At 54.9% G+C, this 15,520-nt stretch overlaps 1 protein-coding gene across 1 annotated transcript in view; it reads left to right on the forward strand.

The window, feature by feature from the left end:
• TTBK1 (tau tubulin kinase 1) overlaps positions 1-15,520 on the forward strand; it is a 40,922-nt gene that overhangs the window by 14,977 nt on the left and 10,425 nt on the right. The window contains exon 12 of the mRNA XM_004379562.1: positions 2,892-3,453. Coding sequence (XP_004379619.1) covers positions 2,892-3,453 — 562 coding nt within the window. The remainder of the gene's footprint in view (positions 1-2,891; positions 3,454-15,520) is intronic.

Consider the following 15,520-nt stretch of genomic DNA (forward strand, 5'->3'; position numbering starts at 1 on the left):
AGGGTGGGAGGGTGGCTGGTTGACCTTGGATGGTGGGTGGCAGGCAGAGGCCAGGGCCAGATCCCCTCTTCAGCTGTTGGTGGATGTGAGAACCTCAGCGGGGAGAGGCCCCTGAGAGACATTCACACCCTCTCTTGGCCTCTAGGTCGGGCTTCACCCTACAGCAGGGCTACGGCCTCCTCTGCACCAGGAAAGGGGTCTGTGACCCAGCCTGGGGGTCCTTTATTGCACCCTTTCAGTGTGCCTCCTTGTGCCCCCCTGAGCCACTGCCCTCCTCTGGATTCAACCCCAGCCTGCACCCCACCTCTGGGATGCGGCACAATGCCCCTGCGGGGTGGGAGATACCAGAGACAGGGGAACCCTTGGCCAGGCCCTGTCCTCAGGGAGTTGATGGTTCTCCCACACGCACTCACAAGAACAGTCTGACCCAGCCCAAGACTGGAGGGCCACATCCTCATCCATGGTGGCCCAGAGTCGCTTAGCACCGAAGGTCTGGAGACAGTGAGAAATGAAAAAGGGGATATGACTGCAGAAGAGAGGTAGAAAATGCCCTGAACAGAAAGTCCTCTTAGGCAACAATAAGCTTGTTAATTTTGCTCCAAGTGAACCCTTGGTTCAGGGATAATGGGAACTGGAGGGGCCAAGGAGAGGTTTTTTTTGGAAAGGAAGGTTCAGAATCTCATAAAACGAAAAAAAAAACAAAAAAAAAAACCCAAACCAGCTGCCATCGAATCGACGCCTACTCATGGCGACCTCATGTGTCAGAGTAAAACTGAGCTCCATCGGTTTTCAATGGCTGGTTTTCAGAAGTAGATCATCAGGCCTTTCTTCTGAGGTGGTAGAACCTCCAACCTTTCAGTCAGCAACTGAGCATGTTAATCTTTGCGCCACCCAGGGACTCTCAGATCTCATAAACCCATTGCCCTCGAGTTGATTCCAACAAATAGTGACCCTATAGGGCAGAGTAGAACTGCCTCATAGAGTTTCCAAGGCTGTAATCTTTACAGAAGCAGACTGACACATCTTTTTCCTGTGGAGTGGCTGGTGGGTTCCAACTGACAACTTTTCAGTTAACAGCCAAGCAGTTTAACCACTGTGCCACCAGGGATCCTCCAGGATCTCATAGGCAGGACAAAAAGGTTTGGGTGTGCTTTGGGGCACTTGGGAGGAAGAGAAATTATAAAGTGGATGGGATTTAGATCTCCTATCCCCAGCCCTGTCGTCAGTCCCTCACACACACACCCTTCAGATAGATCTCCCACTTGCCTTTAGTACCCTGTCTCTCCTTTGCGTCCATCAAAACAAACTGCGCTCTCAGTAAAGAAAGTGATACTAGCCCTTTATACCGGACTATAAATGCAAGGCTCTGGACGGCCTCTGTCAGGGGTGGTTTCATTTTGAGCCTTACTAACAAGTTAATAGAAATAGTGTGTAGAGTCTGATTTGGTAGGTCCCATGTAGGCTTGGGCATGAGTATTTTAAGAAAGTCCTACAGGTGGTTCTGATCTGCACCCCTCCCTGCTGGAGGTGAAGAGCTGTTGACTCACGGGCTCGATGCCTGTGTGTGAGGAGGCAGTACAGACCCCAGGTAAGCTAAGCCTCGGTTGTTCTCAACGAGGACACCGTGGCATTCGGGAGAGGACAATTTTTCCTTGTGTAGCATCCTCCTTCCTCCACACACATGTTATGCAACCAGAAATACCCTCCCCTTGGGGCTGTGTTGTCCCCACTTGAGAACCTCTGCAAATAATGTGAGATTCACAACACAGTCCAAGAAAGAGACAAAAGAGATGCCCCAAGGCAGGATCTGTGCTCCCTCGAGAGGCCTCTAAGTGAACAAACAGGCGCTCTGCTCTGTGATGAGGGAGCACAGGGTGCTGGAGAGGACAATCTAACCCATCTATCCAGGGTGTGAAGTTCCCTACAGGAGGTGACATCTGAGCTGGTCTGACAGCAAAGAGTGGAAAGACATGCGTGGGGGCAGCAGCATGTATAAAAGCACAGAGGTGTGAGGGTGTGGGTGATTGGGGGAAAAGCGTGTGACTCTGAGATGGGGCTGGCAAGTTATTGTTGTGTGCTGTCGAGTCAATTCTCACTCATAGTGACCCTATATGACAGAGTAGAACTGCCCCATAGGATTTCCTAGGCTGTAATCTTTACAGGAGCAGATCACTAGGTCTTTTCTTCCACAGAACAGCTAGTAGGTTTGAACTGCCAACCTTTCAGTCAGCAGCCAAGTGCTTAACCATTGCACCACCAGAGCTCCTTGAGCGGCTGGCTAGGGGAATTGGGAAACTGGGTGTTAGGCTACGACGGGCCTTGAATGCTGGACTAAGGAATGCGGTCTTTGTCCTTGGGGCAGGGAGCCACTGGAGCTTGTTAAGATGGGGACTAACAAGGCCCAGCTTGGAGGTGGTGAAACCTGTCAGGCTGACTTGGAGGGCAGTGGTAGAGGAGGCTGGAAAAATCATTTGCAGATTTTTCAAGGGCCAGATGAGTGTATTTGCCCTGGATGCAGCAGGCAGGAGCCACTGATGGAGTTGGAGCACTGGATGGACAAGAGCAAAGTTGGCTTCAGGAAGATTAGACTCTCAGGGGTGGACTGGAGGAGTGTGTTCCTGGAGCACAGGCACCAGATTTTATTTTCTGCATGTTTGTATTCCTGGAACACGGTAAGCAGTCAATAAACATTTGTTGAATGAATGAATGAAGTCTTTAGAGTGAATGAGATTGGAGAGGTCACAACCCAGGAGGTGACTGGGCCTGGGCGGGGGCAAGGGAGTGCTGTGGTCAGGAGGCTTTAGGTGTCATGCTCTACCTGGCCACCTGCTTGGGATCCTTGGGGGTCCACAGAGGCTGGGCACTGAGCCCCATGTGGGCTGGCTTTGCAGGTCACGGATGGATCTGCCCGGCTCGCCCTCACGCCAGGCCTGCTCATCACAGCCGGCCCAGATGCTGTCAGTGGACACAGGCCATGCTGATCGGCAGGCCAGCGGCCGCATGGACGTGTCAGCCTCCGTTGAGCAAGAGGCCCTGAGTAACGCCTTCCGCTCAGTGCCACTGGCTGAGGAGGAGGACTTCGACAGCAAGGAGTGGGTCATCATTGACAAGGAGACAGAGCTCAAGGACTTCCCACCGGGGGCAGAGCCCAGCACATCCGGCACCACGGACGAGGAGCCCGAGGAGCTGCGGCCGCTGCCCGAGGAGGGCGAGGAGCGGCGTCGGCCGGTGGCCGAGTTGGCTGTCCGGCCCCGGGGACGCAGCATGCAGACACTGGCCGAGGAGGACCCACGGCACACGCCACTCCAGCCCCCGCTGCCCCAGCTGAGCCAGGCTGATGGCCGATTGGAGACATCGCAGCCCCCCACACCTGGCAGCCCTTCCCACTCACCCCTGCACTCAGGACCCCGCCCTCGAAGGAGAGAATCGGATCCCACGGGCCCACAGAGACAGGTAAGGCTGGGCTTGCACCCCACTCCCCACCCCAACGCCCGGGTCCTGGCCTCTAGGCCCGCAGTGCTCCCACCTGTGTGGGGACTCTAGACAAGCGACCCAACAATTGCAAGGTGTGATCAGGTAGACCAGCTTAAGAGTCTGAAACCATGCTTGGGGGCCCGACCAGGCTTCCCAGAGGAAGTGTCCTCCAAGTTCTGAGTTGAGTCTTGAATTAGGATAGTGCTAGCCAGGTGACAAAGAGGGAGAAAGGCATCCCAGGCCAGGGGACAGCGCGTGCAAAGGCCTGCAGGTGGCAAAGCACTGCACTGTGGCTGCAGCAGCGTGGCAGGAGAGGGGACTGCTGAGCTAAGTCAGGGCCCCATTGTGGAGGGCCTGGGGGCTAAGCTAAAGAGTTGAGGCTTGCTCTGCAGGCGTGGTGAGCCACTGAAGGCTTTAAACAGGGATGTGACATGATGACATTTGTATTTTTGAATGATCACTTGGACTGCTATGTGGAAGATGAATTGGAGGGGCACAAACTAGAAGCAGGAGGATCACTGGGCAGGCGGTGCCAGAGAGAGAAACATCCTGGTGGCCTGGACCAGGGTGGTGGCTGTGGAGGTGGGGCAGGGTGGGCTGAGTCCTGAGATGCTGGAGAGAGGACTGTGAGGGCTGGAATGGAGCAGAGGAGGGCCTCTGGGTGGACGGTGGTGCCATCGCTGAGCATTTGGAAGGGAGGACGGATTCCCATGTGGACACAGTACCTTGACATACCTGTGGGGTGTCCACAAGGAGGCTTCTGAGGCTCATGAGGGAGATCTCAGTGGGAGATACGGATTTGGGGGTCTTGGAAGCCACGGGAGTGGATGATGTCACCCAGAAGGACTGTGTGGGGTAAAGGCATAATCCAGGAGACACTCACATAAAAGGAAGGATGAGAGGAAAAGGAGGCCTTTGAAACACTGATGAAGAAGGAGAGCCAGTACCGGGAGACAGGAAGTCCCTGGAATCAGGGGAGGAGAGGGCTGAAGTGGTGGGAACGGTCGATGTTGTGGATGAGAGTTGAGCAGGAAGAGGCGGTAACGTCAGTTGGGGGCAGGCAGCCCAGCTGTTCCTGTGATCAGGACAAGCTCCATGGAGGAGGGAGACGGGGAGAATGGGGCCAGCAGGAGGGATTCTAGACTGGGCACAGGGGCAAGGTGTGTTGGTGTCCTAGGGGGCCAGCCTGCTGCAGTGGCACCTTCTCATATGGGAAGACTGAGGGACAAAGCGGAGAGGGCAGGGAGGGGCCAGATGGTGGGTCCGAAGCGTCTCTCATGGTATTTTGGTTCTTTTCTTCTGACAAGGACAGGGTGTCAGGATAGGCAGGCAGCCACTTGCCTGACCTGTCTTCTCTGTGTGGGCAGAGGCTGATCTCTGACCTGGGAAGTGGGTGCTAACTCTCACCCTGTGCACTGAATGGGGCTTGGGAGAGCCAAGGAAGTGATACTGGAAGGGACTTGGGACTGTGCCGTGCTCTACTAGATTGTCACATGGGGTGTGCACACCAGGTGGCTCTGGGAGGGGCCAAGGTGCAGGGCCAAGGTGTCTTGGGGAAGGGCAGCTCTGGGCAGGGGGTAAATTCAAGCCCCATCATGCTGCCTAGAAGAGAGGACCTCTTAGCCGTGATCCTGGGGAGTACACACCCTGGCCTTGCTCTGGACATTGGGCACCTTGGGGGCTCAAAAAGCGGGGATCATAAGCCCCCCACCGAGAGAGTGCTAACTGACCTGAGTTGGAGGCTCATCCCTGGTAGGGTGTGGCCTGGCATGACTGTGTTGCTGACCTAGACATTGTCCCACCAAGGTCAGCGCTGAGTAAGCAGGAGAAGGTGCAAGGTCTGTTTGGGGCCCCCTCGCTCCCCTCGCATTCATTCATTCATTCATTCCTTTAGTCATTAACACTTACGGAGCATCTATTATACACCAGGTACGAGGCATCAGAGATCATATGCACAATATGTCATGCCCACAGGAAGCACAGAGTCTAGCAAGGGAGACAGACAGTGGTGGTGTGGGCTGGAGAGAAAGTCAGGAGACCTGGGTTCTGGACCTGGCCTGCCGGTCCCTTCTGGGTGACTGGCCAGTCACTACCCCTCTCTGAATCTCAGCATGAGGGAGCCGAGCTCTCGCTGAGTTTTTTTTTTTCACTTTCGAATTCCTGCCTGTTACTTGGGGGCTGCCCTCACACTAGGGATGAGGAGAGATTTTGGGGGGAATAGATACAGGCCTATTTTACTTGATCTCATCGTCTCAGAAACAGATGAGTTGTGCGTATCTGCGGAGCTAGGGGTTCGTGGGCCTCGGTTTCCCTGCAGTGTACGGAAAGGTGGCTGGGTTAGCATTCTCCAACTGTGTGTGTGCATTTCCGTGTCAACTTAGCTCGAGCATGTGCATTGGCGTGTGGCTGTGTCCATATGTGTTCACATGTGTGTGAGCACACACGTCAGGGCGTCTGTGTGGAGTATGCAGTGGATCTGTGTGTGTGTACAGAACCACAGAATCCTAGGATGTCAAAGCTGGGAGGATAGCAACAATGATAGTGATCATTATAATCACAATGATAAGAGTTAGCACTTTATGGGACTTACTACATGCCAGGCACTGCTCTGAGCGCTTGTTGTATAGTCCTCACAACAGCACTATGAATGGGCAATTCCCATTTAAAAGGTAAGGAAACTGCGGCTCAAAGAAGCTAAGTTTCACCAGCCAGGACTCGAATCCATGTGTCTGGTTCCAGCGTCCGCCCTCTGATCCGCTCGGTCCAAAGCCTGTGTGTTTAGCAGAGGGAGTAAACACAGGCCAGGGAGAGCAGATGGGTTGTACAGGGTCAGACAGAGCCTGGGGTGGGCGTCTATGTGTGTCTCTAGGTGAACACATGGGCGCTTTGCCGAGTGTTTCAGGACATTGAGGTGAAGCAGAGACCTTCCTTGGTCATCGGTGAGGAGGAGGGAAATGGGCTGGCATATTTTTTTCCCTCTTTCTCTGGGCTGGCCTGCAGAAGGTCCTGCGCGCAGCCTGGAACAAAGTACAATCTGGCTGCACACTGGTACCACAGCTTGGGGAACGCTCCACACCCCCACCCATGGGAAGACCAGATTGTGTGGCCCAGGGCAGGCAGGAAGTCTCTGTGGGGAACCCCTCTAGCCCCCAGCCACCTTTCTGCAAGCCGTCCCCACCCTAGGCCTAACTGTCTGTTCAGGGTTTGATGTGTGAACTTTGTCATAACAGCAACCATTACAAACACGAGCACCAGCAACTCTGTCATCTACACTCGCAGGGAGCAGGATAATGTGGAACCAGGCACAACTTTAAAGCATCTGTTGTTCTTTGGTGTGCATGATGCAATACTTTATTTCTTCTTCACACACACACCTCACTTTATTCTCAAGGGAATTTAAGGCGAAAATGAGAAGAGGCTGAGAAAGCCAGGGCAGAGGTAAAGCCAGGTGCAGGGTGTGTGATTTGGGGGAGGGATGTTTGCCATCCTTTGCTGGTTGTCTCTGGTTGATAACATAGCAAGTCAGCATCCCCTGAGTACACAGATGGACATTTGCTTGGCAGCTGGCAAAGCATTTCCCTGCCACGTGCTGGGCAGTGTGCTGGAGGCTAGGGGACAAAGATGAATAAGTCTTCTCAGTCTGGGCCATGGGGAGATAAGAGAGAACTTTGTTATCATCTGCTCTGGGAGCAGGGAGCTTGCCTGGGGAGCTGGGTCGGTCTCATAGTGGTGATATTTCAGCAGGGTGTTGCGGACAAGTAGGTGGCCACAAGTGGTGCCTGGGCTGAAGGGCGGGAACTCGCCTGGGTTGAAGGGCAGGGGCATGCCAGGATTAAACAGAAGACTGGGAAAGTCCCCCTGGCAGCTACCCAAACTCTGGCTGGGATATTAACCTTAAGCCACCCACATCTGCTATGAGGGAGACTCTGGGTGCCTGTGTCCCTCAGGATATCCGGGTGGGCCTCAGTCTCCCTGACCCCTAACTCAGACAGAACCAGCTCAGAAGGACCCAGGGGATTGCAGGTGCTTGCCTTGGCCAAAAAGAAGCTGGAAGGGAAAGCAGAGTGGAGGCAAAGACAATCACGTTAGAATGTTCTCCTGCCCACTCCACTGGATGGTCCGCGTCAGGTCCCTTGTGCCCTTATCCGACATCAGCAAGAGGATGGTGAAGCTGAGTGTCCTGGGACCCCCAGCAGCTGGCCCAGCCAGTCCTCACTGCCCTACTAAGCCATTTAAACTGTCTCAGTCCCAGGAGGAGCTAAAGGCCAGAATGGGAAAGGTCTGTTCCAAGCCACCATTCCATCTCCACATGCCTGGGACGTTCAGTCCCACCTCCCTCTTTGCCTCTGAGGGAACGGGCGCATGAGGGCATAAGGGCAGATTCTTCCTGACAGCAGGGAGATTGCACCTCAGCCAAGCCCCTGCCACAGGCAGCCTCCTGGCTTAGCCTTCGAGAGGGCAGGAAAAAGCCAGTTTGGAGAAATGATTTCAATTTGCCCTTCCCGCGCCGGTCCTCTATCCCTTTCCTCATACTCCAGATCGATTTGAAGGGTAATAAAACAGCTAACATGTGCAAAGGAGCCCTGGCGGGGCAATACTTAAGCACCTGGCTGCTGACTGAAAGGCTGGCGTTTTGAAACCACCAGCAGCTTCACGGAAGAAGACCTGGGGATCTACTCCCGTAAAGGTTACATCTTAGAAAACCCTGTGAAGCAGTTCTGCCCTGTCACATGGGGTCGCTAAGAGTCAAAAATCGATTGGACAGCGCCTAACAACGACATGTGCACAGCATTTACTCCATGGCAGGCAGTATTCTAAGCACGCTGCATATGGTAACATCTAATCCTCACAACAACCCTATGAGGTGGGTACCATGATTACACCCATTTTATAGATAAGGAAGCTGAGGCACAGACCAAAAAAACCAATCCCATTGCCGTTGAGTTGATTCTAACTCTTAGTGACCCTACAAGACAGAGCAGAACTGCCGCATGGGGCTTCCAAGGCTGCAATCTTTACGGGAGCAGACTGCCACATCTTTCTCCCGGATAGAGGCACAGAGAGATTAAATAATTTATTCAAGGTGGCCTAGGTAGTAAGTGGTGGAGTTGGGATTCAAATGAGTAATCAGACTCCAGAGTTTGGCCCTGAAGCCCTGACATGCCCGGCATTGGTGCCAAGGCAGTTGGTGTTCTCTCGACCTGATGAGGAGGAGCATGGCGTCTAGCCAGCCAGCCAAACCATACCCATCTGCCACATCTGCCAACACATGGCAAAGAACAGTTGTAGAGTGCCTTCCAGAGGGGGAGGGTTCCCCAGCCTAGAGTGAACCCCCATCTAGGTAAGGACTAAGCCCAAGCTAGGAAGGCTTCCTGGAGGAAGTGAGTGACCACGGTCTCTGTAAGGAGACCATGGCTGAAGAGTGCCAGAGAGAAGGGGGAAGGGCACTGGAGGCTTGAGCCTAGGTTCTGAGGCAGGACCACCAACGTTCTGCACCCCCCTCCACCCTGTCCCTGCCTGACCCTGCCCGCCTGCCCCAGATGCCAGCGCCGCGGGGGCTGTGAGCGGTGGGTGGCCCCCGAGACGGAGCTGTCGAGTCTGTGCCTGACGCCTCTTTTCCCTCCACTCTCTTGGTCTCTTTCAGTTGGAGGAGGACAGACTCTCGGGGCACTCCCTCCCGCGGTACAGCCCCCTGCGACGACTGGCGTCCTCCGTATTCTCCTCCTCCACGCTGGAGACCGAGCATTACCCTCACCCCGGCGGCGGCGGCTCCTCGGGCTCCTCCGGCTCCCTCATTCAGCGCAGCCGCTCGGCCGAGAGCAGCCCTGTGCGAGCGCCCCACCGGCGCCACGCGCCCCTCGCCGCCGGCAACCACAGACTCGTGCCCTCGGTGCTCCGCATCTCACGGTCCCAGCTGCAACAGGTGTGGGCCCGATTCACCCACAAGACCTAGGCTGGGCCCCCCCCCTCCTGGAGGGGGCAGGTGGGGGGGGGTGGGGAGCAGGCAGAGACCATGGTTCCTTCCCAGGAGGCAATAATCACACACTCACACACCCCAGCCCCCCATCATGCAATACACCCCCCATAACATTGGCCCACAGTACTGTAACACCCCCATCCCCACCAGAGTCTCATTCCCTCCCTCTCCACTGTCCTCCCTTGGCTAGGTGCCAGCCAAATGGTGCCGGGAGGGGTGGGGCCGTGGTGCAGTTGGCGGACAGGACAAGGGCACTCATCTGGAACCACCAGTGGGTCCAGGGTTCAGTGGAAATCAAGATGTCAGGAAGACAGGCGTGCCCGGCTGGAGTCAGTCTGACACGGGTTTGTTCTGTTTAATCTGTGATCTCTTGGCGTGACTGAGGCCTGTCCAGGCCCTGAGGGGTGGCGGGAGGCCAGGACCACACCCGCCCTGCCCCAGTGTAGCATGTCTGTCTAATCAGCGTGAACCATGGAACAGGGAGCATGGCCTTGTGTATGTGATAGGGGACTGGCCAGCCTCATTTGGGGCGATGGGAGGGGAGAGGGGCTCTGTGATGGCCTCTCCAGCGAGGAGTGTCTCCACACTCAGTGATGGTAGGGTAGGTTCTGTGACCTACTGAGCCTTTCCCAGAGCACAGAGTCCTTGTCTCCCATATCTCACCCCAGGAGACTGGCTGCAGGGCCCATTATCTCTGGGACTCAGTCCACTGTCAGGATAGATTCCATCGTCCACTGGTGGGGTTGGTTCCTGGCCCCAGCTCCTCAGGAGCTGAGGACAGATGAGCAGAGGCCTGGGGTCTGCCCCTCAACATGGGTGAGCCTAAGGGTGAGAAGACTCAGTCTAGAAGCAGTGGCAGAGAGTGTGGGTGGTTGCCAAGGATGAGGCAAGACCTCTGAGCTCAGCAGCAACACAGGTGTCTCAGGACAAACCCCAGACTGGACCAGCCCTGCAAGTGCCCCACTCGTATGCCGGTGCTCAGCCAACCCAGTCGGCCCCAGGGGCCATGGCAAAGACAAGGCACGGGGGTCATGGTGCCAGATTGCTCATGCCTTTTCTGCCCATTTCTCAGCCCCCAACCTGCCACTACAAGGATCCCCCCTGCCAGGTTCCCTTTATTCGTTCCTGCCCATGTGAGCCCTGGGGAAGTGGGTGCGGTGAAGAAAGTGTCAGGAGGGGCAGTGCCTACGTAAGGAGGACAAGAGGGGAGGAGGCTTGAAGGTTTGCAGAAATATTTATAGTAGTGCGATTGTGCCTGTGCTCAAGTGTGTGCTTGTATGCATGCATGTACACTTGTATGCGTGTGCTTATGCATGAGCATTGGTGCATGTGACAGGGCCACCATGAATGGATGCTCAGGCTGTGCACTGATCAGTTCCAGGGAGTACCATTTATTGAACGGCATCCCCTGAAGTTACACAGTGCTGTTGCCCTATGCATATGTATGTGTATGTGTATGTGTATGTACGTGTGTGTGTGTGTGTGTGTGTGTGTGTGTGTGTTAGGGAACCAGAAAGATGTTTATGCAGTCCTTGGTAGTTTCCTATGACCTGCTCTCACCCTGGCTCCTCTCTCTACTCTCTTCTTCCCCTGACCTCTGCCTTCTTCCCAACTCCAGGGCTCCTCACCTCCCAAACTGTCTCTGGTTAGGGTTGAGGCCCCAGGGCCCCTGCCTGAGCCTGGGGATGCCATAACTGGTGGGCAGTACCCTGGAGTCGATCTGTCCTCATGGGTGACTGGCATTGTGCTCTGGCTCATCCACATGAGGTACTCCCATTCCCAGCAGCCTCCTTTCTCCCAAATCTGTTTTTTGAGGATATCTGGGCCAAGAGTACCTTCCCATCTGGCAGTGAAAGCCAGACTGGGGTCCTAATTCTCAAGCTCCCCAACCCCATCCCACCTGCTCACTTTTGTCCCTCCCCAAGCCCAAGCCTCCACTGCCCTGTAGGCTGTTTGGGGTGACTCTGCACCTGCCAAGGCAGAAGGTAGAGGAAGTATCCCTGTAGACCCTTGGAGAAAGGACAGAAAACAAAAGCACAAAGGCAAGCGAGTGGGAATGAACAGATTCCACTCCCCTCCTTCCGGCAGTGCCCCTCCATGCCCCTTACCCTCTAGCCCTCTTCCTATCCTCCCCAGCTAGGGGCAGGGGGTGAAGTGAAGGGGAGTCTCTACCTACCACCAGCTGCTCCCTAAGTCAGCAGCAGTGGGGACAGGGCCCCTGCTGTCTGAGGTTAGATGAAACCAAGCACTCCATTACTCGGCATTCCCTTCCAAAGGGTTCCACCACCCGACCCCAAGACAGCTCTGACCAGAATCCTAAGGTACTCTAAGATCCCAAAGTGCCTTGAGACTTATCAAAGATGATGGCACTTGCTTCAGCCTCGTTTTAGCATTAAATACACATTATCATTTCCAAAGTCTTTGGAAGTAAGGGATCCTGCTAGGCCTTCCGAAGGTGGCTGGATTTTCAAACACACACACACACACACCCCCCAATACCTGTGGGAGAGTAACTGAGCTTATTCCAATCCATAGGCCATGGTTCAAAACATCTTGTCCCTTGGGGGACATTCTTTTGCATATCCTCTGTGGTAGAGGAGTGTTTTGTAAGCCATCGCGCTCTGAGTGAACAGGAGGCAACCTCGATAATGTTATCTTTTGAGAGTGGCTTTGATTTTTAGAAAGAGCTAAGGTCATAGAGAGCCATGTGTGTTGGACCAAGTTCATACAAAGCTTGGCAGAGCCCCGTGTGGTTTGAGAGCTGCCTGAATCTAGTTCCCAGGCTTGGCAGGGAAGTTGTGACCCTGTAGTGTTGTCAGGCTCTTTTTCCTGAAGGATTTCCTAAAGAGGAGGCCAGAATGTTTCAGGAAATAATGATAACCTGCTTGGGGGAAGCTCACAGCCTCCTCAAGGTGTCAGCTTTGAAAAGAGCACTCGTTATACTTTGAAAATGGTGTTTCCATACTTTATAGTCACACCCTGCGTATAGTGGTGGCTTCTGATTATTTTATTTATGTGTTACTTTATTCAACAGTCACTGGCACATAGCACGTATTATGTGCCAGGCAGTGATCTAAGCACTTTATAAAGTTAACTCGTAGCCTATGAGGCACCCCTACCCATTGCCATGGAGTTGATTCTGACTCATACCGACCCTATAGGACAGAGTAGAACTGCCCCATAGGGTTTCCAAGGAGCGGCTGGTGGATTCGAACTGCCGACCTTTTCGTTAGCAGCCTGAGCTCTTAACCACTGCTCCAGCATGTGAGGTAGATCTTTGCATTTGAACAGATTCATCAGAATATCTAACTTACAAGAACACAAAATACATGCCAATGCCAAAGAACTGAGCTTGTTGGATAGAATTTGAAAAGCATTTGGTCTTTTATTTATTGTCCTTTCCGGTAAGCCCCTCCTTGCTCTGCCACGAAGAGGGGACTTGTCTGTGAGCTGCACTTTCCTTCCTTCTCATTCCTACCTTGGTAGTGGTGCCCAGGTGGGGGTCACTCCAGAGTACTGGCGTTGGCTGAAATGGCTGGGCCCTGCCTCTCCAGAGACCCCCCAATTTCTCAGTCCCATATCCCCAAGCATCCCTCAGCAGCTCTGGGGATTAGGGGGACAGAATGAGAGTTACAGTAAGAAAGCAGGTCCTCAAAACCTGGCTTTGGTGGTGCTGGTGGGGTCCTAGGGGTCCGGCTCACAGGCAGGGCAGTTTATTGGCATCACTGAGCACTGGCCGTGGGAATTTGAGCTGGATGTCACCAACTCATGCAGCTGGAGTCAAGCAATGTAAGGAATCAGCAGGTTTGGGGATTGTGGTAAACAGGGGACTCTCCCCCGCTGTCCTCAGCTCAACAAGTTGTTGCCACTATCTTCCAATATTTATGTGAAATCTCCCAAATTTTACTTAAAAACAATACAAAACAACAATTTAAAAAAAAATCATTGTGTGAACCAAACAAAGCCATTTACAGGAAGAGGTGGCCCCCGAGCTGTGAGTCTGCAACCTCTGTGAGCCTGAGGACTCCCCCTCCCCACACCATCTATCTTTTCCAGAATGACATAGCCCCATGGGCTGCAGTACTCTTCCCCAGGAACTCAAACCAGGTTGGCTTCTTAGAGGAGGCAGCTCAGGGCCAATGGGGCTGTGTGGCATGTAATGTGTGTATGCATGGGTGAGCTTGTGGTGCGCGTGCTTGAACGTGGGTGTGGCCCAGTGGACTTGTTCAGTGTTTTCTTGGTGGGACAGGGTGTGTTCTGAGGACCCGAGGTCAATGAAAAAAATGCTCTATTAAATTCCCAGTAATTAATATACACCCCCCACACACTCAAGGCAGCTTGGGTCACAGCAATAACTGCTCAACACACTTATCCCAACTAACATCCTAACCCAACAATCTCCGTTTGCATTCCCAGTTTTGGGGAAAATGGGCATAGCCTTGCCCAGCGGGTGAGGAGGATGATGGCACCTCTGAGCCATGCCTGGCACATTAACGCTTGTCTCCCCCAGCCAGGGGGGATAGGCCCTTCAAATCCCAGGAAAAGCCAGTGGTCCCCTCTGTGGAGGTCTGGCCCTTCCTTCACTCTCTCTCTCCTAGGCCCTGCCTAGGTCCCTTTTCTGGGGAGGGGAGCGGTGGTGCTGTCTGCTCAGGCAGTGGTGGGAGGAGTCTGGGCCATTGGGGTGGGCAGAAGGATCGGTGTCAGAGTATCTATATGGGGTGGCTAGGGGAGAGGACCATGCTTAGGGAGGTTGTGGCTCCGATCGGGGGTTGGGTGCCCTTGGCTGTGGGGGCACAGGAATGCTGTATCCTCCACTGTCCTTGAGTTGATTTGGTACCTGGGGATGGAAGCATAGACTCGAAGAAGGGCCTGAACGCCACCCCACCCCACCCTACACCAAACTCCACTTAGAGCTGGGGCATTCCCAACCCAAGGGGCAGGAATCAGCCCATCCCAGTGGGCAGTCCTTGGTGTCAAGGAGTGTGGAAAATCCCTGTCCTTAATTTGGGGGCATGTCCCCAAAATTCACATTATTCCCACTAGGGACAGGCGAGCCTCCTGGGGCTGGTGGAGTCTGCCTCTGAAAATCTTAAAGCATCTTTCTCCCTAAGGGAGAGGCTCCCAGCCTGAGGGCCACACCCCTCAAATATCTCAACGGTTCCCCAGTGAGTTTCCCAGCCCAGGGTTCTCCTGAGCCTTTGCCGCCCTCTCCCCGCCAAGTAAAGAGTTGAGAAGGGGTGGGGAAAGGGGAAATGAAGCCCAAAGGACTATGGGAACCTTCCTAGACCTCTCCTTCCCCTCGGTTCCGCTGTCGGTCCCATCACTTATCCTCCCTTCTACCTGCGAAGACTATGGGGGTGGGGTTCACCTTCCCACCTGCTAACCGCTCCCCTACCCCCGACCCCCCACACACACTTCGTAGCTGCGCGCACACGTCATCCGCTCTCCCGACAGCAAACTAGCAACCCCCGGCCCAGGCGAGCACAAAGACCGCGTTTCCGGGAACCTGTTGCAGGTTTATAACTGTAACGGGGCCCCAACCACCACTTTAAACTCCGTCCCCGCCCCCGGGACCCGCCCTCACCCCCCTGCCCCGCTGCCATCGCACCACGAATGTACGTTCAGTCTTTATAACAAGCTGCTACGCGGCGTGACCAGGGTACCTACCGGCCTCTAAGCCACTCGCCCCCGGGACCCGCCCCACGCGTCGTCCGAACGTCCCTCCCGGGCGCTCTGCCTCTGTCGGCGACCGGAGGGGACTTCAGCCCCCGCCCCGCGCCCCCGCCGAGCTGCCTGCTGCTAAAGTGCTGAACTTGGGTTAGCGCTTCCGCCGCCCCCCACCCCGCGCTCCGTTGTGTTTGCGTTTCCCTTTGCCGGCTCGCTGCCGCTGGGTCCCTGGCCCCAGGGCTGGGCGGGGACTGGAATGGGGGCTCCCCCTTAGAGTGCTTTCTGGGCGGGGGTGCAGACGAGGGGCTGGTGCGGGGGTGGGGGTGTTGGCTAATTTTCCAGGTTTGAAGGGCCCCCGTCGCCCCACCCCGGGTTCCTGTTACCTCAACACGAACAGGGCTG

This window comes from Trichechus manatus, unplaced genomic scaffold, assembly GCF_000243295.1.
Source record: "Trichechus manatus latirostris isolate Lorelei unplaced genomic scaffold, TriManLat1.0 scaffold00065, whole genome shotgun sequence".
NCBI classification, from domain to species: Eukaryota; Metazoa; Chordata; class Mammalia; order Sirenia; family Trichechidae; genus Trichechus; species Trichechus manatus.